The sequence below is a fragment of the Orycteropus afer genome, unplaced genomic scaffold (genome assembly GCF_000298275.1).
Source record: "Orycteropus afer afer isolate SDZICR_OR568_19922 unplaced genomic scaffold, OryAfe1.0 scaffold00043, whole genome shotgun sequence".
Lineage (NCBI taxonomy): Eukaryota > Metazoa > Chordata > Mammalia > Tubulidentata > Orycteropodidae > Orycteropus > Orycteropus afer.
Window position 1 is genome coordinate 6672100 of NW_006921630.1, and position 20000 is coordinate 6692099.

Below are 20000 nucleotides of genomic sequence, written 5' to 3' on the forward strand. Positions count from 1 at the left end.
TCTTATGCCTTTTACAAATTAAGGAGTTCTGGTGTGTAGTGCTTAAAGCATTTGACTGCTAACCAGAAGGTTGGCAGTTCAAACCCACCAGCTGCTCCACGGAAGAAAAGAGGAGTGATTTACTTCTGTAAAGAGTTACCACCTCAGAAACCCAATGGGGGGTAATTGTGAGTTGGAATCAACTCAATGGCAGTGAGTTTGGGTTTTTTTTTTTACAAATTGGTTTTATTGGATAGGATAAAATTATACTAAATTGGGGCTATCCTAGAAAATTCAAAATGTGAGGTCTCCACGGTCCCATGGCCTCTCCCTTTGGGTGGTGCTTGACAGTTGTTACTGTGGGATGGGTGCAGTTGGGGGCATGAGAATCCCTCATTCCTCACATTACTCGAAACTCTGAAAAGTTTAGAGTCAAGATAAAGCACAGCTGCCAGTGGACAGGGGTGTCCAGTGCACTCGAGACATGCAGCCCCAGGCTCCTCTGCCCAGTGGCTTGGAGCCCTCCCCCTAGATGTCCTCTTTTCTCTGCAGGTGACTCTGGACCTGTCCCAGTACCAAGGTGTGGCAGTGCGCAGGGTCCTGAACACAGAAGAAGACGTGGTGAACAAGTTTGGCATCACCAATTTCCCATCTTGCTACCTGCTATTTCGGAATGGCTCTGTCACTCGGGTCCCTGTGTGAGTGCAATGTCGTCTGCCCCATCTCTGCTCCTTCTCTGTGCTTGTTCTTTCTTTCTGCCCAGAGGGGCAGCCAAGATGAGAACTGGGCTGGTAAGACCTTTCTCCTACAATGACTCTTCTGAGGAGCTCATGGGCTGGTAAGAGCACCCTCTGCAGAGGAGCACAGGTCTGCCTGTCTGGTGGTGGGGGACAGTGCCACTGCAGCCAGGGAGTACTGCCGCAGCCCCCTGGCATACCCAGTGTTGGTGCCCACCCCCACTGTCACTGCACCACCCTCGCCACAGCCTCCTCTGTTCACTGGCAGACTCATTGGCAGGCTACAGGCCTGGCATGGACTCAAATTTGCCTGACCCTCCCTCCCTTTGGTTTTCTAATTGCAGAAAAGTTCATTAGGAGCCAGACAATAGCCAGTTCCAAAATGCCAAGTGAAAACAATCAGGCCAGTCTCAGCCGCTCTGTCAGGCTCCCGCTGTTGCATGGCCTGTTAAATGGCGCCAGATGGTGCCTTGGTGCCCTCCCTGGGCAGACGATTGATGTCAGCCTGGCCCTCTAGGCAGGAGCTTGAGGGCCAGGGAGATAAAGGCTTGCCTGAGGTGCCCAATGAGCTGCCCCTCAAGGCCATTAGTGCCATCTTGCGCTGAGGCTGGGCAGAGCGGCCACTTGCCCTCAACCTGCCACAGCCTCAATCAAATGGCACTGGGGCTGGCCTTGTCAGAGAGGCTGCTGGGGAAAGGAAGCATGATGGCCACGGGGGACAGAGGGCCAGTCCTGACGAGGAGATGAGACATTGTTTCCTCACTTGGAGTTGGTGGAGGGGAAAATTGTTTGTGACGATGCCACTTCTGAGCCATCTGCTCATCTGTAAACATCGGGCCAGGACATCGGAGCAGAAAGCAATGCTTCCCAATTCAAACTCCCCTGGGCTATCTCATCACACCCTGTTGGTTGCTGTATCTCTCCCTCCAGGTGGCCCTGACCCTAGTGGGTAGGAGGGAGAATTTGTGCTCAGGAGATGTTTCCTGCCCTCCAGCACTCCTCTCTATCAGAAGAGAGAAAGAAATCAAAAGGACTGTAAATGATTTAGAGAATTTTGGTGATTTTTGTTGTTGTTGTTGTTGTTCTTTTGCTACATTTTAAATCACATATCAAAACTCCTTTGACTTCCCTGGAGAGTCATGTCACCTTGTGGCACCTTGGAGCAGGCTTGTGGGTGGGCGGTTTCCATGAGGTCAGCCACCATTTGGAAACTTCTGGTCTATGGGAAGATAGTCAAACTCCACAGCCTCCATCTGGGGGCACTAGAGATCACCTTCTGATAGCTGAGGGCAGAGACCATAGCTCTCTGGGAAGATCAGTTCACTACACAGGTTTTGACATTAGGCTGCTGTCAGAGAGGCTTTCCACAGCACATGCAGTAGATAGAAAGGTTGAAGTGAGGCGCAGGATCCCAAGTTTGGTTTCAGCGAGGACAAGACAACCAAGTTCAGATTTATCAATAAACGTATCGTCTATTGGGCCACTCTGCTTCCTCTTCTGACGTTAGTTGGTTCTGGCAATTTTTTTGTCCATACTTATCACCTCTTCTCTGTGGTTCTTTTTCCTCACAGGCTTGTGGAATCCAGGTCCTTCTATACCAGTTACCTGCAGAGGCTTTCTGGGGTCACCAGAGAGGCATCCCAGACCACAGTTGCGCCAACTACAGCTAACAAGATTGTTCCCACTGTTTGGAAATTTGCAGATCAGTAAGGCCCTGACTGGTTCTCCCTGTCCCTGCCTCTCCCTACCCCCCTACCTTTCCTCTGATCACAGATTATCCCCCTGCAACACACACATTCTCTTGCCCATGTGTGTTACTTGTCATGAGTTTAGCACATGCCATCCTGGGTCCAGACTTCCTCCTCACTCCCACTGAGGGCTGACCTTGGCCTTTGGGCACCTTTGATGCTTCCATGCATAGGAGAGTCTTAGAGGTGTGGGAAGAGGAGCAGTTGACAGGCAGGCCTCTCCAGTGTCTGCAGTAGGGCTCCAGTGCTGACTACAGGGAGTGCCCATGCATTGCATTTCACCCTCCATGGTGGAGTGAATACTTTCTGGTATTCATATTGCTTAAGTTTGACTCTCTTCAAAAGCAAGTAGAATCAGTTTGGAAGGCTGCTCTGAGGTCTCCAAGCCAGCTCCATATCCAAACGTTTATTTCTTTGTCAAATACTTTTGAGTACTTGCTATATGCTAGGCACTGTGGATACAGATATATACAGACCAGATGCAATCCCGGCTAACACAGAGCTTAAAGTCTCCTTCATGGCATCCCTTCTTGTTTTTTGTGTTGTTGTTATGTGCCATCGAGTTGGACCTGACTCATAGCGACCCCTCTGTGGGTTTCAGAGGCAGTATCACTACGGAAGTAGATTGCCCCATCTTCCTTCCGAGGAGTGGCTGGTGGGTTTGAACCACCAGCCTTTTGGTTAGCAGTCAAATGCCTTAAGCACTACGCTACCAGAGCTCCCGGCATCCCTTCTAGAAAGGTATTTAACCTTTCTAGAATGCCTCTGGTGTCAGGGAGCTCACTACTTTTTTGAGGTGGCCCGTATCTTTGTGCACAACTGTAGGCATGAGAAAGCTGTTCTTTTCTCTGAGGCTCTTTGGCTTTTGCTCTTGAGGTAGACATTCTAGCTATAGTCAATCTGTAGGCCTCCTGCTCTAGCTCCCAACTGCACACCAAATGGAAATGACTGGCCAAGGTGCTTCTGAGGGGGATGCACAAGAGAGTTGGGAGAAAGGTCATCTGATTTCAAGAAGAATTTTGCATCCTTGTACGAGGGACTTTAAGGGTGGTAAGTGCTAATAGAGTGATTTTTAGTCAATCATAGGAGAAGTAAAGAGAGACCAAGAGGTGGCACTGACCATATTGGCTGATCCTTACAGACCTCATGTGCCAAGCTCTGTGGTGGGCACCTTCCATGCAATATCTCATTCAGTCATGGGGTCATTTCTTGAGGTAAAACTCAAGACTGATGAGGTAAACCAAAGCCCAAGGACAGCAGAGTGAGGACAAAGAGGGGACTTTGCCACAAGGGTAAAGCATGGGGAGTCACCAAGTTAGTTGGCTGTCTACAAACCTAGGAGGTAGGAGCACAGTCATTAGTTTTTCTTACAGATAAAATAAATGAAGCCCAGAGAGGTGAATTGAGTTGCCCAGGCTCACAGAGCTAGCTTATAGAACTGAGGCCAGATCCCAGATCTCAGGTAGGGAGATAGCCACCATTGCAGGGGTTCTTCCCATCAGAGCTCTGAGCCCGGACCCAAGTGAGCATGAAGGGCATGAGGTAGGGCAGCCATCCTGAGCTGACAACCCTTCCTCCAGACCTGAGGTCAGTCCCAAAGGACTGAGGTGGAGCTGGGCCTGAGCTCCAAGGCTTGGCAGCTGTGAGCACGTTGGCCATGAGATACATTCAAACACCGCTTGTCCTCCTGGCCCTCAGCCCTGATGGACAGCCAAACCTTTGGTCTTTCAGAGAGACCCCAGATGTGTGTCTATGCATGCCTGTCGTTCTGTTTGTCCATTCCTGGGGGATTTACTTTGCTCAGTACAGAGAGTTTTCAACCTTCCACTAACCAAAAAAAAAAAAAAAACACTTCAGTGAGTGATAGGAGGGGTTAGCCCTGGACCTGGAGAAGGGAACCCCTGCTCTGTCCCAGCAGATGCTGAGGGATTTACATCTGCATTTTCATGTAATCCTCATAGCAACCCTCCTGGGAGGAATTTATTATTATCCCCATCTTACAGGTGAGGAATTGAATCCTCCCAGAGACTTTGAGTAATTTACCCACGGTCACACAGCTCGCCACTGGCTGAGCCAAGTACTAACTTATGGGACTCTGTAACCATCAGCAGTGCCCCTTTTCTTCTTCCCTCCCTTTATGCCAGGTGCTCCTCCCCCAGCTCCTGCCCTGTGCTTAATGCCTTTTTCTTTCTCTGCCTCCTTCTGGGTCTTCAGCTCCAAGATCTACATGGCCGACTTGGAATCCGCACTACACTACATCCTACGGGTAGAAGTGGGCAAGTTCTCAGTCCTGGAGGGGCAGCGTCTGGCGGCCCTGAAAAAATTTGTGGCAGTGCTAGCCAAGGTGAGCAGGGCTGTGGCTTCCCTTGTCTGCACAATTCCACATATGATCAGTGTGCATCCATCAAGCCAGGCACCATACTAGCATGGAAAGAGTCAACCCGGCCCCTCCCTCCAGGGGCTCGTGGTCTGGCCAAATATCTGGAGCCACAACTTGCCCAGTCCACTGTGGGCTGCTACCCTCCAGCCTTAGCCATACCCCACACCAGGGCCTCCCACACGAGAACAGATGCCCTGACACCTGGGGCTAATGCCAGCTGGTTCAGAGACTGTGTGTGCCTCTGCCTGCCCCAGTCTTACCCCTCAGCCTGAGCCCCAGAATGTGGCCTCTCACTCCCTGCATGGTCATTGGGACAGCAGAGCACATGGGAGGCCATAGTGAAGGAGAGCAAGGAGTGCCAGGTGGCTTTCTTCTGAAACTCCTTTCTTTCCTCTCAGACACTGGCTCACAGTCTGATGTGGGTCCCTTGTCCTACCCATTCCTTCCTTATTCCTGTGTAATTTCCTGGCAAGATGGCTACTACATGAAACATACCAACTGCTTATTGAGAACCTGGTGTGTGTCAAGCATTTCATAACTCTTAACTTCTCTGCAAGGTGGCTGGTATTACTCCATCTCCATTTTAAGAGGCCCGGGGAGGGAGGTCAAGTGGCTTGCCTTAGGCCTCCCGGTTCTGAGATATTCTGGTCAGTATTTGGGCTCCAGAGCCTGTGTTCTTTTTCTCTGAAGGTGAGATGAGGGCTGCCTCTTCGCTCTGCACCTCCCTTCCTCCCACCTTCCCTACATCCTTCTCTCTGGTTGCAGATCCGCTGCCAATACTGCCCTACTTAAAACCCAAGGAACGGCTGCTGAGTGCTGCTGAGTCAGATGTGGGCTCTGGTCCCCTCAGAGTCTGTCTGCTGACTTGGCAGCTCTCAGCCTGGGGGCCTGATCTGAGCCTGTCCTCTCTGCAGGTCTGCGGGAAACTGGGACTACCCCTGGCGTGATTTGTGCCTATCCCTTTGGGAACTTCTAGCCACACTAATCCCTCCCCCCACCTCACCAGTCCTGGTCTTCCTTGTCCACTTGGCTTGGTCACATACACGTCTGATTAAACTGAGAAGACCCTATGAGGTAGTGAGTGCTCATCGCAGAGCTCTGCTACAGTCTAAGGGAGGGCAGCCTTGGACACCTCACAAAGGCCCCAGGCCAAATGAGCCACTGTTCTCCAGCCCATCCGGGCACTAGAGACCTTTCCTCAGAGGCCCTGCAGGCTGCTTGGTCCCCAGTTCAGTGAGGCCTAGAGCTGAGTCCCAGAGAATCAGAGGGAAAAAAGGCCTTGCGTGGCCTGTGTGCTGAGAGAGAACCCCAAAGTGAGCTTTTCAGGTGCCCCTCAGGAGGGGATGAGGTCATCTCATTGCTCCTCAGTCCAGTCCATTCTGGAGGAATCATCCCGAAGAAATTGTTTCTTGTGTGCCACTTCATCTCTCAGTTGTACTCAAAGCTGATTTCTCTATTTTGGTGGGACTGTTTGGAGCCAGTTTCAGGGAAAAGAATGAGGGAAACATACCATCCCCTGCCCTCAGCAAATGCTGGACAGAAATTTGAGATGAAGGAAGGGCCTTCACAGAGGCCGGAAGGATGCCAGGGATGTATAACAGCAGGTGCAGAGGGGCCTGATGGCACGAATCTGAGACTCTCTCTTTGAGTTCTGCCCACACATTGTGTTGGAAACTGCAGAGTATTCTGGCCCGGCCCTTGCTTAGGTAGATTTTCCCTAAATCGTAGCAAGAGTAGCAGCTTTGTTTCGTGAGTTCTGCAGCTCCGTTTCTTGCCAGACTCTGCAAAACGTTCTTTGTGTATTAGCTTGTTTTTACTTCTCTTAACTCCATAAGGTGGGTACTGGTATTATCTCTGTTTTGTAGGTGAGGAAACAAAGACCCAGAGAGGTAAAGCACCTTGTCCAAGGCCCTCTAGCCAGTCAGTGGCTGAACTGGGATCTACATCCACCGCTAGCTAACCTAACCCATGCTCTTAACCATCACGTGAACAGTGCTCAGAGGCACTGAAAGTCTGGGGGTGGATAGTGCCCACCCTGCACTGCTCAGCCTCTGAGAAATATCAGCTCTGAGTATGACCAGGCGGGAGGCACACTTGAAGTCTTATGGGTGCCCTCGCACCCCTGCCTGCCTGAGTAAAGTATCTTCCTGCTCCATCTGTTCCCTCCAGTAAGTGGCTGGGCAGAGACTGGCCACTGGGTGGCATGCAGTCACCAGGGTTTCCTGTTCTGGCCTGAGAGGACTTGGTGTAGGCCAGAGCCCCTTAATTCATCCTCCTCTTGTCACCCTGACCCTAGAAAGCTCAAGGTTCCAAGTCAGGATGACAGGTGAAGGTCAATGAGAAGTGCTGACTTTAAGCTGTAAATTTGTGAGCCCCAGAGGCCTGTTTGAGCTAACCAAGAGGCAGTGTGTCAAAACTCAAGATTCTTGCCGGCCACTCCTCACTCTAGGGGAAGGTGTCCAGCCCCTGAGGTTTGATAAGGATATTTCATGGCTTTCTCCGAGCCCTGGCTCTGGTAATAGGTTTTTCTATTTAGTTATTTCTGTTTCCAATGCCCTTCTACTCTCCATTGTTTTTCTTTACTCTTTTTCCTCCCCAAGTCCCTCAGTGCCTGTGCCCTCTCCACTTCCCTCTTGGCCTCTTTGTGGGTTTATCTGACCTGCTATCTGCTGCTTCCCTCTGTGCTGCAGCCAGCCACCCCAAGTGTGTGTGTGCACACGTGTACACATAAATAGAGCCTCTTCCCTGGAGTCCTTGTGGTTTTAAAGTGCTGATACTAATCAGATTTGAGTTGACTTATTGTCAAAGTAGCTTTTCATGTTCCTTGGAGACTATTGGGAGTTACCATCAAGATTTAGATCTTGGCTATAAGCCCCTGGACTGGCTTGTCCCCACTGGCTGCCCATGGAATACAAATGAAAGGCCTTTTGCTGGCCTAGCCCAGTTCATCAGTTAGTCAGCAAGTCAGCTGCTTCATTTGAAAGCCACCTGGAGAGAGGACAGTTTCCCAGCAGCCCCTGGAAGATGGCACCCTCACAGGGTGGCATGGGTCAGGGTTCACCACAGGACCCTGAAGCTGGGAGAGGGCCCTTCAAGGCCTGGCCCTACTTAGAGCTTGTCTTCTCTCACACCCCTGTACCCCCACCTTAAGATACCCCAGAGCAAAGGCAGTAAGGAATTCACATTTGTGCCTCAGGTAGAATGTTTTCCTGGTAGCTTAGGAACATTCCAAAAAATGGCCCTGGCCCAGCACTGTATAGCTCTCCCTTCTCCAGGGCTGTGGAACGTTGGGGGAATTGTTTTTCATTTTCCACCTTCTACTTGTTCTTCCCCATAGTACTTCCCTGGCCAGCCCTCAGTCCAGAACTTCCTGTACTCCACCAGTGACTGGCTCAAGAGGCAGCAGAGAAAGAAAATTCCCTACAGTTCTTTCAAAGCGGCCCTGGATAACAGGAAGGAGGTGAGTCTGGATCCTCTCCCCATCCTCAGTATTTCTGGGAATGGAAAGGGTTAAGACTGTAATCCGTTACCTCCTTTGCCAGTGTCCATTCAGGGATGAGCCAGTGAGTGATCTTGGCTGGGTTCTTCCGTTTATAATTAATAAACTGTACTATTTGTTAGGTCCCACTATATACAGGCACTGTGCTAAGCTCTCTATATTCATCGTCTCAGTTAATTCTCATAACATTAGAGGTAGGTAGATACTGTTATCTTCATTTAGCAGGTGAACAAACTGAGGTTAAGACATTAAGAGAGGTGATTTTTATCTGAGATCATATAGCCAATAAGTGGTTGGGCTGGGTTTTACAACTGATGTGAGACCTCAGAGGTGTTTCTTTTTGTTTTGTTTTTTCATGTATTTGTAAGTCAATTCTGACTCATAGCAGCTCTATAGGACAGAGTAGAACCGCCCTATAGAGTTTACTAGTCTTTCATGGGAACAGATCACCAGGTCTTTTCTCCCGGGGATCTGCTTGTGGGTTCCCATTGCTGACCTTTCTTTCAGTTAGCAGCCATGCACTTAACCATTGTGCCACTGGGGAGATATATATATGTGTACGTACATATACGTGTGTGTGTGTATATCTATATATACACACACACACATACATACACATAAACATGTTGTTGTTGTTGTTGTTGTTATGTGCCGTTGAGTCGGATCTGACTCATAGTGACCCCTCCTTGGGTTTCCAAAGCAGTATCACTACAGAAGTAGATTGCCCCATCAGAAGAGTGGCTGGTGGGTTTGAACCGCCAGCCTTCTGGTTAGCAGTCAAGTGCCCTAGGCACTACACTACCAGAGCTCCCACATACACATATATATAGTGGTAAAATATATATAACAAAAGATTTGCCACTTTAATGATTTTTAAGTGTATAATCCAGTGGCATTAATTACACTCACCATGTTGTGCTACTATCACTGTTATCCATTTCCAAAAGTTTTACATCACCCGAACAGACACTTAATACCCCTTCAGCAATAACTCCCATTCCCTCTTGCCCTCAGCCCCTGGTGATCACTGATAAATTTTTATTTGCCTATTCTAGATATTTCATAAAAGTGGGATTATACAATATTTGTACTTTTGTATTTAACTTATTTCACTCAGCATAATGTTCATCCATGTTATAGTATGTACCAAAATTTCATTTCTCTTTATGGCTGAATAATACTCCATTGTATGTATGTACTACATTTTCTTTGTCCATTTATCTGTTGATGGACACTTGGGTTGTTTCCACCTTTTGGCTAAAGTAAATAGTGCTGCAGTGAACACTGGTGTGCATGTATGTGTTTGAGTTCCTGCTTTCAAGTCTCTTGAGATATATACCAAGGAGTGGAATTGTTGAATCCTATGGTAATGTATATTTAATTTTTTGAGGAACCATATAACTGTTTCCACAGCAACCTCACCATTTCACGTTTCCACCAGCAATGCACAAGAGTTCCAATTTCTCACCATAGTTACTGGTTTCCATTTTTGCTGACACTATCTTAGTGAGTATGAGGTGATATCTCATTGTGATTTTGTCTTGCATTTCCCTAATGATTAATGACATTGAGGAGGTTTTCCTATGCTTATTGGCCATTCGTGTTTCTTCTTTGGTGAAATGTTTACATTTAGCCCCTGACTTAGGACGTACTTGAGTTACAATGAACCACAATTACAGCAATCCTTTTTTTTTTTCCTTTCTATACACCTTATTCTTAGTAATATGTTGCAGTGTGTTATTTGCTGATGTTATCATTCTCAGATATTCACCCACAGATGCTCAATATTGTGATTTCCTATTCAGAACACTGCCAGATTTATACAGATACTGATAGTGAAAGGCAATAATAATGAACATTTTAAAATATTGAGGTATTTCATCTACATCAGAACCCATTTAGGATGGAGTTGTTTGGACAGAACCCCGTCATAAATTGGGGAATACCTGTATTCAAGACCTTTGCCCATTTTTAAATTGGGTTGTTTGTCTTTTTGTTATTGAGTTGTAAGAGTTCTTTAAATATTTTGGATATTATGTCCTTGTAGATACATGGTTCCCAGTTATTTTCTCCAGTTCTGTAGGTTGTTTCTTTACTTGTTTGTTAAAGTCCTTCAATGCACAAAGTTTTTAATTTTGGTGAAGTCCAATTTATCTGTCTTTTATTTGTTGCTCATGTTTTGGTGTCATATCTTAGAATTCACTGTCAAAAACAAGGTTTTAAAGTTTTCTCCTAAGAGTTTTATGATCTTAGTTCATATATTTAGGGCATTGATCTATTTTTCGTTAATTGTCACATATGGTGTGAGGTATGGGTCCAACTTCATTCTTTGGTCTGTGGAGATCCAGTGAAGACCCCAGAGTTTTTGCCTCTGGTTCCTGTTGCCTCCAGGCATCTTCTGCTCCTCATGGCTTCCCTGGCCCTTCTGCTCCTGCCACTGTTGCAGAGGTAGCCTCTGTAGCTGACAGAGGCACAAAATCTTATAGACTTACAGGTGTCAAAGCTTAAAAGAAACTCAAAGATTAACTCCCCTCATCTTACAGATGGAGACATTGAGGCTGGATTATGGATCTAATCTGATCGATGTTCCAGGTTTTCTGATCTGTTGCTCCCTCGATGGGTATAGTTGGTAGAAAGAAAATGCCACCTTTAAGAAACCTCATTTGTCTTAGGGCTGTCTGCTGACCTTTGAATCTCCTGGAAGCTTCTCTTCTCACCTCCCATCCCATCCATTTTCTTCTCAAGTACATGCTCATATACACTCATGTGTGTCCTGTCCAAACCAAATTCAACTGCCCTTGAGTCAATTCCGACTCATAGCGACCCCAATTGGGTTTCGAGGCAGTAAATCTTTTTGGAAGTAGATTGCCCAGTCTTCCTTCCGCAGAGTTGCTGGTAGGTTTGAACTGCCAACCTTCTGGTTAGCAGTCAAATGCCTTAGGCACTGTGCCACGAGAGCTCTTTTGTGTGTCCCATAGGGCGCTGTTATTGCCAAGAAGGTGAACTGGGTTGGCTGCCAAGGGAGTGAGCCACATTTCCGGGGCTTTCCCTGCTCTCTGTGGATCCTCTTCCACTTCCTGACAGTGCAGGCAACTCGACAAAATCTGTACCACTCATGGGAAACAGGTAAGTCCAGGGCCTGTTCGCGCCCCCTGTGCCTCAGAGCATGCCCTGTCATGTTCCTCCATGGCAACGAGGATCAGGGTGCTCCCTGCTGCAGGTCAATATTCAGTGAATAGGGCAGACAGTCTTGTGGCTCCAGTGGGAAGTCTGTTCATGCAGCTGGGCATACACTACCAGCACGAAACTGGTCCAGGATGGGGAGGACCTGGAGAATTCACCTCATCTTGTCCCCTGCCTCTGTGGTGGTGGTAGAAAGGGTGTTTCTCCAAACTCTAGGGCACTGAGGCTCCTTTTTGGCTTTGTCAGGGCTTATAGCTTGCTTTGTTATTAGTCTTAATGAAAAATATTCAATTATAATTTTCATAGTCTCATAAAGAGAACTCTGTCCCTTTCACAGTTTACAGAGCTGGTACCATGTACTTTGATTAATTTTTTCTTTTTCCCACTGAAGAAATGTTCTAGGGGAAGTAAACACATGCTCCCTTCCCAAACTATGCTGCTCCTCTGTAGGACCCCACACTGTCTCACTTTTAATGGCTAAAAGAATGGACATTTGATTGAATGAACATTTATCGACAAAACAGGTGTATAGCAGGCCCTGGCTCAGCTTGGAGGATACAAAGGTGAAAAAGAGGCAGGCCTTGCTCTATGGACTGTCTCGAGTGAGGCGGTGTGGACCGAAAGCTTTCCTGCAGTGGCAGGGCCAAGAGCTGAGGGGTAGTGCAGAGATGTATGGGCAGAGGAGTAGGCATGCTTAACTCTGTTTGGAGGGGGCAGGGAGCTTCACAGAGGAGGCAACCCAAGGGTCGGTGGATAAATAGGAGTTCTGCTAGGAAAGACAAGTGGCCAAGACAGAGGGAGCAGCCTGTGCAAAGGCAGAGTGAATTAGAGGACCTGCCAAGTGTGTAGATAGCTGAGCCAGTCAGTCTATCAACCACTATGTATTGAGCATCTCCAAAATCCCAGGCACCATGCAAGGTGCTGGGATACAGCAATGCGTAAGACACAGAGTCCCTGCTCTCGAGGGGCAGATTTTCTAATGGCAAGAGACAGACATAAGCACATAAATAGATCACATCAGGGATAACGATGAGTGCTGTGAAAGTGAAGCAAAGTGGTGTAGAAGAGGGAACTCAGAAGGAGGGTGTACTTTTTTAGAGAGGGTGGTTGAAGAAGGCTTCTCTGAGGAGGTAACCTTGTGCTGAGACCTGAATGATGAAAAGGAAGCAGCTATGAGAAAACCTAGGAATCCTTCCAGGCCAAGGACCAGCAGGTGCAGAGAACACGTCTGGTGTGTTTACAGCATGAAAGAAGGCCAGAAAGAGAGATGAGGCTGTGGAGGGAGGCAGGGAGAGGAGGTGAGCACGTGTGGGCTTGGAGGGCTGGGTAAGGGGTTTGGATTTTGTTTCAGCTAACAAGAACCCTTGGGGTGTTTAAGCAGGGGAGGGACACAAGCAATTCATGCTTTAAAAAGCTTGCTGGCTGCTGAGTGGAGGCTAGCTCTAGTGAGGCAACATGGAGGCAGACAACTAGTTAGGAAGTTGTGGAAATAGCCAGGAGAGAAGGTGGCGGCGTTGATGAAGGTTGTCAGTGTGCAGATAGCAGAAGTGGTCAGGTTTTGGAATACTGAGAAGGTAGAGCAGATAAGACTTAATGGTGGATTGGATGGAGGGTATGCGGGAATGAGAACTTGGGGTCGGCCTCAGAGATGTTTGGCCTGAGCGTCTGATGGATGATGGTCCTATGTGCTGAGAAATGGAAAGGCTTAAGGGTGGTTGGGAGTCAGTTGTGGAGAGGGTTATAGGTATTATGACTATTAGACAAATGGAAATGTAGACACTGGAGTCTGGAGCTGTGGGGAGAGGTGCAGGATGAAGATCAGAATTTTGTGGTCATTAGCATATTGGTGATGTTGAAAGGCGCAGACTGGATGGGCTCACTAGTGAGTAGGTGAAGGAGAGGCCTGAAGACTGAGCCCAAGCACTGCAGCCTCCAGACCTGCTGGAGGAGGGGGTGTCACGAGCTTGCAAGAGGGCCCCAACAGAAAGTGTTTTGAGAAGAGCATATAGTCCATCCAGTTAATGCTGCTGAGAGATAGCTCAAGATGAGTATGTTTCTGGCAAGAGCTGCTTTAGTGGAATAGTAGACTAGACTGAAAACACAGGCGATAACGGGGCTAGAAGTGGCCATGATGTTCAGTAAAGAGTCAGTGAAAACAAAGAGAACCCTCAATGAGATGGGCTGACACAAAAGTCACAGCAGTGGACTCACGTACCAGTGATCCTGAAGATTGGCCAGGACCTACGTAGGTCGCCATGAGTCAGAGGCAACTTGATGGCAACCAGCAACAACTACAGGGGCTGCGGGGGCAGAGAAAGGCCTTCTTTGTTGTAATTGTTTTTACCAGTTGGAGTGATCCTTTATTAAGGGGGAAACTGATGATGCAGTAAAGAAAGGTGATATTTACAGGAATAAACTCCTGGAGGAGGTGAGGAGAGGGTTGTAATATAGCTGAAGGTCAGGAGGTGGGGGTGGTCACAGAGGGCAACAGAGGTGGATATAGGAAAAGATGATTAGAGCTGAGGAGGCCAGAGAACAGAGAGGCAAGGCATGGATGGGTGTGGACGCTAGAGTTGGCAGGAACAATGGCATGGGGAGTGTGGTAAGTGGGACAGAGCTAGTACGAAAGTTGTAGCAGGTGAGGGATAAAAAGACTATGAGGTTAGCTTTTAAAGGGCTAGGGCTTCCACAGCAGGAAGGAGAGATTTTGGAAGCAAGAAACAGCAGGAAGGACACTTACTCTACCTCTAGCCATGAGGTACATGGGTTGTGGGAGACAAAAGGGTTTAAGAGGGCTGTGTTTGGGGGAGTAGTGGTATCATCAAGAAGAAGCCCGATTTCAGTTAGAGTGTTCAGAGCCTTTGCTGAGGCCAATCCATCGGGCCTAGTGGAATGGCAGGGGTGGGAGGCAAGGTAAAGTGGACACAAGCTAGGGGATGCACAAAGCCGGGTCAGGGTGAACTTCTGATAGTGCCATAGTGCTCAAGGGAGGTGAGAGTAGGAAGGCCAATGCAGATAGGGCCAGATAGTGGTGGGAGGCTGGAGGGGTGGGCACACTGACCCCTGTCTACCTCCCCAGCCACATCATGAAGAGTCTGTGTGCCCTGCTGAAGAGTGTGGAGTTTATCCTGAATGTAAATAAGTGATAAAAATCTGGATGAATGACAGAGAAGGGAAACTGGTTTAGGAGTTTGAGAGGATATGGGTTCAACTCTAAAGTGATCCCTAAGAGGTGGAGAAGGAGGCATGGAGATGCTGGGGCCCTTCATTGGACAGGCTGGATGGACGGTGGCCTGTGGAGGGTGGCCCTGGTGGGGATGGTAACAAGATGGCCTGTGGAGGGAATGGTGGCAGGGCCAGCAGGGGCAGGCAGCCAGAGGAGCCCCTGCAAATGACATCTCTACCTGTAGCCAGGCCCCAGGATGTCCTCCAAGCTATCCGGAGCTATGTTCGATACTTCTTTGGCTGTCGCGACTGTGCTAGTCACTTTGAGCAGATGGCCGCTGCCTCCATGCACCGGGTGGACAGTCTGGATGGCGCTGTACTCTGGCTCTGGGCTAGCCACAACAAGGTCAATGCTCGCCTCGCAGGTAAGGAAGGGCCACCTCTAAGGCTGGAGTGGCTGCAGAGGGAGGATAAGATGGGGGAACTGCAGAGTCCTGGGCTATGGTAGGGAAAGGGGCCATTCATTGTCCCCTAGGTAGCACCCCTTGCTTCACAGCTCACAGAGCCCTTTCGCATGCCCTGCCAGCCCTTTGGATCAGTATCATTAAACCCATTTTCTAGATGAGGACACTGAGGCTTTGATACTTTAAGACCCTGGTTTTCTGATGCCATTGCTACTGTTTGCCCTACACCAGGACCCCTTGCTGGCCTGTTGGGGTTTCAGGATGCCTGGCTTTCCTGCTCTGCTTCCTGGCTATTATCCCCACACTCAAACCAAGGAGGGGAGAGCTGGACTTTTCCACTCCCTGGGAGGGAGCTTCTAATAGAATGGGCTGGAAAGGAGAGACTAGGTCCTTCCTGGAAACACTAGGGTCTGATTGCATAAGAGGGGGCCTTGTCATCTCTGAGTTTCCCTTATTTACAATGTTTTCTCTTCCCTAAGCACAGGGGCCTAATGGGTCAACAAGCAAGAGTATCAGACTCCAGGGATGACCAGAGGCTGACAGGGTGGGGTAGGGAGGGAGCCATCTGTGGACAGGGGACTCGGCTAATCTGTGGGGGAGGGAGGGATACTTGAGGCTGCCAACAGGCGTCCAGGGTTGGGGGTGTGGTGGGATAAGGCCTAGGGGTGGAGCCGGAGGTTAAAGGAGCTGAATGGAGCAGGTGGTGGGTGCAGCTACTGCACTTGGGCTTGGTCTCCTGGGGCCTCCTGGTGGATTTTGAAAAGAAGGCACGTGCCTGCCTTGTCCTCCCACCCTGCCCCTGTCCTGCCCCTGCCCCACCCCTTGCCACAAAATGCTCCATTTAACCCTCCAGCCCCATGACCTCAGCAGGCTCCTGGCTTCCCTCAGGACCTGGCTGCAGGAGTGCTGAGTGGCCCACCTGCCATTGGAGGGGCCAGGAGCTGGGGCTTTTCCCTGAGGGGCCAAAAGGAAGACAGTACCCTCCCCTTTCAGATCAAACTAATAATATTTAGCTGGTCTGTACGGAGTGCTTACTTTGTACTCACTGGAACCCAATCTCTGGAATCTACTTGTTGCCCCTCCTCAAGTAGCCCTTTTGACTTTTACATAATTTGCTGCTGCTACTTCATTGTGGTCAACAGCTTCTATTTTCCTATTAAAACTTTTAGGAGAGGGCCTTCCTGCAAGAGAGATGAGTGGATTGACATTCCCTGGGTGACTCAGACTAGGGGCTGGACACACAAGAGCCCAGGACAGCCTGTCAGTCAAGGCAACTCCCTGACCCTCCCCAGAGCCCTCTTTTTCCATCCGAGCCCCTGGCCTCCCCACACCCACCCCACTGGAACCCACTTGGGGAAGAAATTATCGTGCTAACTCCTACAGACCCCAAGAGCTTGCTGCAGAGAACTTCTGTGGAATCACCTAAGGCAGCAACTTTTTTTTTTTTAATTTTTGTTTTATTGTGATTTGGGTGAAAGTTTATAGAGCAAATTCATTTTCCGTACAGTGGTTCATAGACATTTTGTTTCCTGATGTTGACTGCAATGCCCCACAATGTAACAGCTCTCTTCCCACTTCCTCCCTGTAGTTACCTCTTCCCTGTGTCCTTCTCTCCCATGTACTCCCACCCCCACCCCCAGCTATCTCCCTATAGGGGAACAACTCTTATTTTTTTAAAACTTATTTTTTCCTTTAATTACAAAAGCAATCTGTATTCACTCTATAAACTAGAAGTGTTCATAAAAATTTTTTTAAAGAGAAAAAAAAATAAAACATCACCCGCAGACCAACCAAGGACTGAGAAACAGATCATTCTGAGTTTTCCCGCCCCTTCCCGTGTCTGATCCAGGAGTACAAACTGGCAGTGAACTCAACGAGGGGAAGCAGGGGTATGGGTAACACTGGAGAATGACTGGAATGGAGCTGTGGAAAAGTGTCCCACACTTCCCTGGGATATGTGGCTGCTGAGGCTGGGGGTGAGAGGTGGATAGGAATCCTCATCCTAAAAGGCGCCATGTGCTGAGCTCCTGCTGTGGCCCAGGCCTTGTGCTAGTCCTTTAGCTATATTGCTTGAAAGTAGGGAGCCCTCGCTGCAGAAGAGGAAGCTAGCATTCTGAAGGGAGGAATGAGGTCTGGGCTTCCCCGTGGAACCTGTGTATCACAGCAGGCTGTGTGTGCTTCTCTCCCCAGGTGCCCTCAGTGAGGACCCCTATTTCCCTAAGGTGCAGTGGCCAACACGTGAACTCTGTTCTGCCTGCCACAATGAGCTCCGGGGTGAGCCAGTGTGGGACCTGGGCGCCACCCTCAGCTTCCTCAAGGCTCACTTCTCCCCACATAACATCGTCCTGGGCATTCCTCAAGCTGGGCCAGGCCTCCAGGAGATTAGGGAGCGGAATGTAGGAGCCCTGGAGCTGGTGACTAGAACACCGGAGCTGGTGACCGGAAACCCAACTCTGAGCCTGGAGGAGGCTGCAGTCATAATGGGTCCAGAGACAGCATCCCCCAGAAACTCCATTCCAGATGTTCCAGCTGAGAGACCTGGGGCAGGTCATCCCCAGGAACCAAGCCCTGGCCTAGGTGTGAGCGATGCAGCGCTGGACCAGGGACCTCCTGAGCACACAGCAGAGCTTCCAGGACGTGAGTTGGAACAGCTCCAGGGGCAGCGACACTTGAGCAAGCGAGACACAGGGGCCATGTTACTGGCCAGGTTCCCAGCTGAGAAGGACCTCCTCAGGGATGGTTTAGAATTGAGGCGAGTGGGCAGAAGCTCCAAGCAGCTGGCCAGCATCCCTGAAGGGGAGTCCGAGGCCAAAGCCATGCAGGGCCGAGGCCAGTGGCTGCAGGTGCTGGAAGGGGGCTTCTCCCACCTGGACATCAGCCTCTGTGTGGGGCTCTACTCCCTGTCCTTCATGGGCCTGCTGGCTGTGTACACATATTTCCGGGCCAGGATGAGGGCTCTGAAGGGCCGTGCCAGCCACCCCACAGCCTGAACCATACAACTGGGGGAGGCAGGAAAGGGAGCTGCCATCCATGGGGGCAATTCCAGTCCCTACCTCCCTCCCCTATCCTCCTCCTCCTTCGGGAAGTCCAGGGAAGCCAGTTGCTCCAGTGACCTTCCTTAGGCCTTCTGGGAAGAATGTTTTATAGACATGAATAGGGTCCAGAACCATCTGATAGCAGAGAGGAGGGCAGCCTTGGACTCTGGGTTCAGGTGGCTCAGTCTGGCCTTTCAATACCCCATTCCTGTTTTTCAGCTTATTTACAGTCCTGCCCCATTCTTACTGAAGTCCCAGTGTCTCCCATTTGATCTTGGGAGAGTAGGGCCACAGTTTGCAAGGTTTCCCGTCCAGAGCAGAGTCCCCTGGGCTGGGTGGGCATTCCAGGACTCATCTGCCCTCCTCCTTCTAGACACAAGGAGGTCTGTGCACTAAGGAGGAAGGTCCACCCCTGGCCCTCCGTGGCCTGCCCATCCTCCACCCCTCAGACCTCCTCTGTGGGATTTGCCTTCAAATGGGGTCTAGAAGCTTCAAACCTCTGCTGCAGGTAGATAGGTGGGAGTTGGTATGCACTCACCCCAGTGGGGTGGGTGGCTTGCTTGCCCCTACCTGATGAGGTAGAGACCTGAGGTATAGGGAAGGATGTTGGCATTGATAGTGCCTTAGCTCTAGCTTGACTGTGAGGTAGAGTGAAGGTGCGAGGAAAAGACGGTTGCTTTGAAAGTACTTTGGCTTCCCATTGGGCTCTACCCCTCTTGAGCTGAGTCTTCTTTTTACTTTGGTTTCCAAAACAGATGCTAACTTTTGAATGTGAAGGGTGGTGTGTTGGGATACTCACAATATGTGGAGCTGAAAAGGGTCTGAGGGGAAGGTAATGCTGTAAACATGCTTGTTTCCCGCTCTCCCTCACTGCTGGGACATGGGAATAAATTATTTTCACTAAGGCAAACATAAGTGTGTTCTCTAACTTGCTGCTGGGGGACCTCACATCCAGCCTACAGAGAATGTACAGAGTCTAGCCTCGCTGGAGTCTAGCCAGACTTGGACTGCAGGGGAGAAGGTGCCCACCTTTCCCCTGGATAGGGTGCTCGTCCCCTGCCCCAGATGCACCAGAACAAGGCTCAGTGATGCCCACTCCTGCTTTCTTCTGTTCCTCTCCCAGGGAGCACCTGCCACAGTGCCCCAGTTCTGCTCAAGGTGCCTCTGCTGCTGCTGGGCCCCTCAGCCTGGCATCCTGTCCTGTACCTCCAGCTCTTCCTCAGGGAAGGCAAGGGCTTGTCTGCGAGCCGGGCCTGGGTTGGCTGCTCAACAGGGAGGAGTCAGCAGGATTAGGGAGCTGCTCCCAATCCACCTGCCAGCCTGGGCTTTGCAAGGATCAGAGCAGCTGATAATGAACCTCATTAAGGGGGAGTAGGAGCCACAATCCGATTTGGGGTTTTCTCTCTGACATCACTCTGCTCAGATGGCCTTGATACTGGATGGAGCAGGTGGGATGCTCTGCTGGGGCAGCTGGGGTGGGGGGCACAGGCTGGGGGCAGACTTCTTCACTGGACTTGTTTCTGCCCCATTTTGCCTCTTTAGCCACCTGGCTCCTCTGGGTGTATTCCAGCAGAGTCTCTCTGCAGCCCTGTCCATCATGGGCTCCCTGCCTGTGTCCCCTGCCCCAGTCATCTACCTGTTCCCCCACCCTCCCGGCCTGGTTCTGTCTGAAGGCTTGAGAGAGGTCAGGCTCCCAAGGCCTGGACGGCAGTACCTCCCCACTCAGGCCTGGCTGGGCACCTTGCAGGCTAACAGGCCAGCACGCTGTCAATGATGCTACCCTGACCTGGAAGAGGGTGGAAGAGGTTCC

The 20000-nt window shown here is 49.9% G+C and overlaps 1 protein-coding gene across 1 annotated transcript in view; it reads left to right on the plus strand.

Moving 5' to 3' along the window:
• The window catches only part of QSOX1 (quiescin sulfhydryl oxidase 1), a 44625-nt gene extending 26480 nt beyond the window's left edge, over positions 1-18145 (plus strand). Inside the window, exons 6-12 of the mRNA XM_007937687.2 lie at positions 532-677; positions 2288-2422; positions 4679-4808; positions 8182-8304; positions 11322-11469; positions 14937-15116; positions 17346-18145. Coding sequence (XP_007935878.1) covers positions 532-677; positions 2288-2422; positions 4679-4808; positions 8182-8304; positions 11322-11469; positions 14937-15116; positions 17346-18145 — 1662 coding nt within the window. The remainder of the gene's footprint in view (positions 1-531; positions 678-2287; positions 2423-4678; positions 4809-8181; positions 8305-11321; positions 11470-14936; positions 15117-17345) is intronic.
• Positions 18146-20000: the final 1855 nt, after the last annotated feature.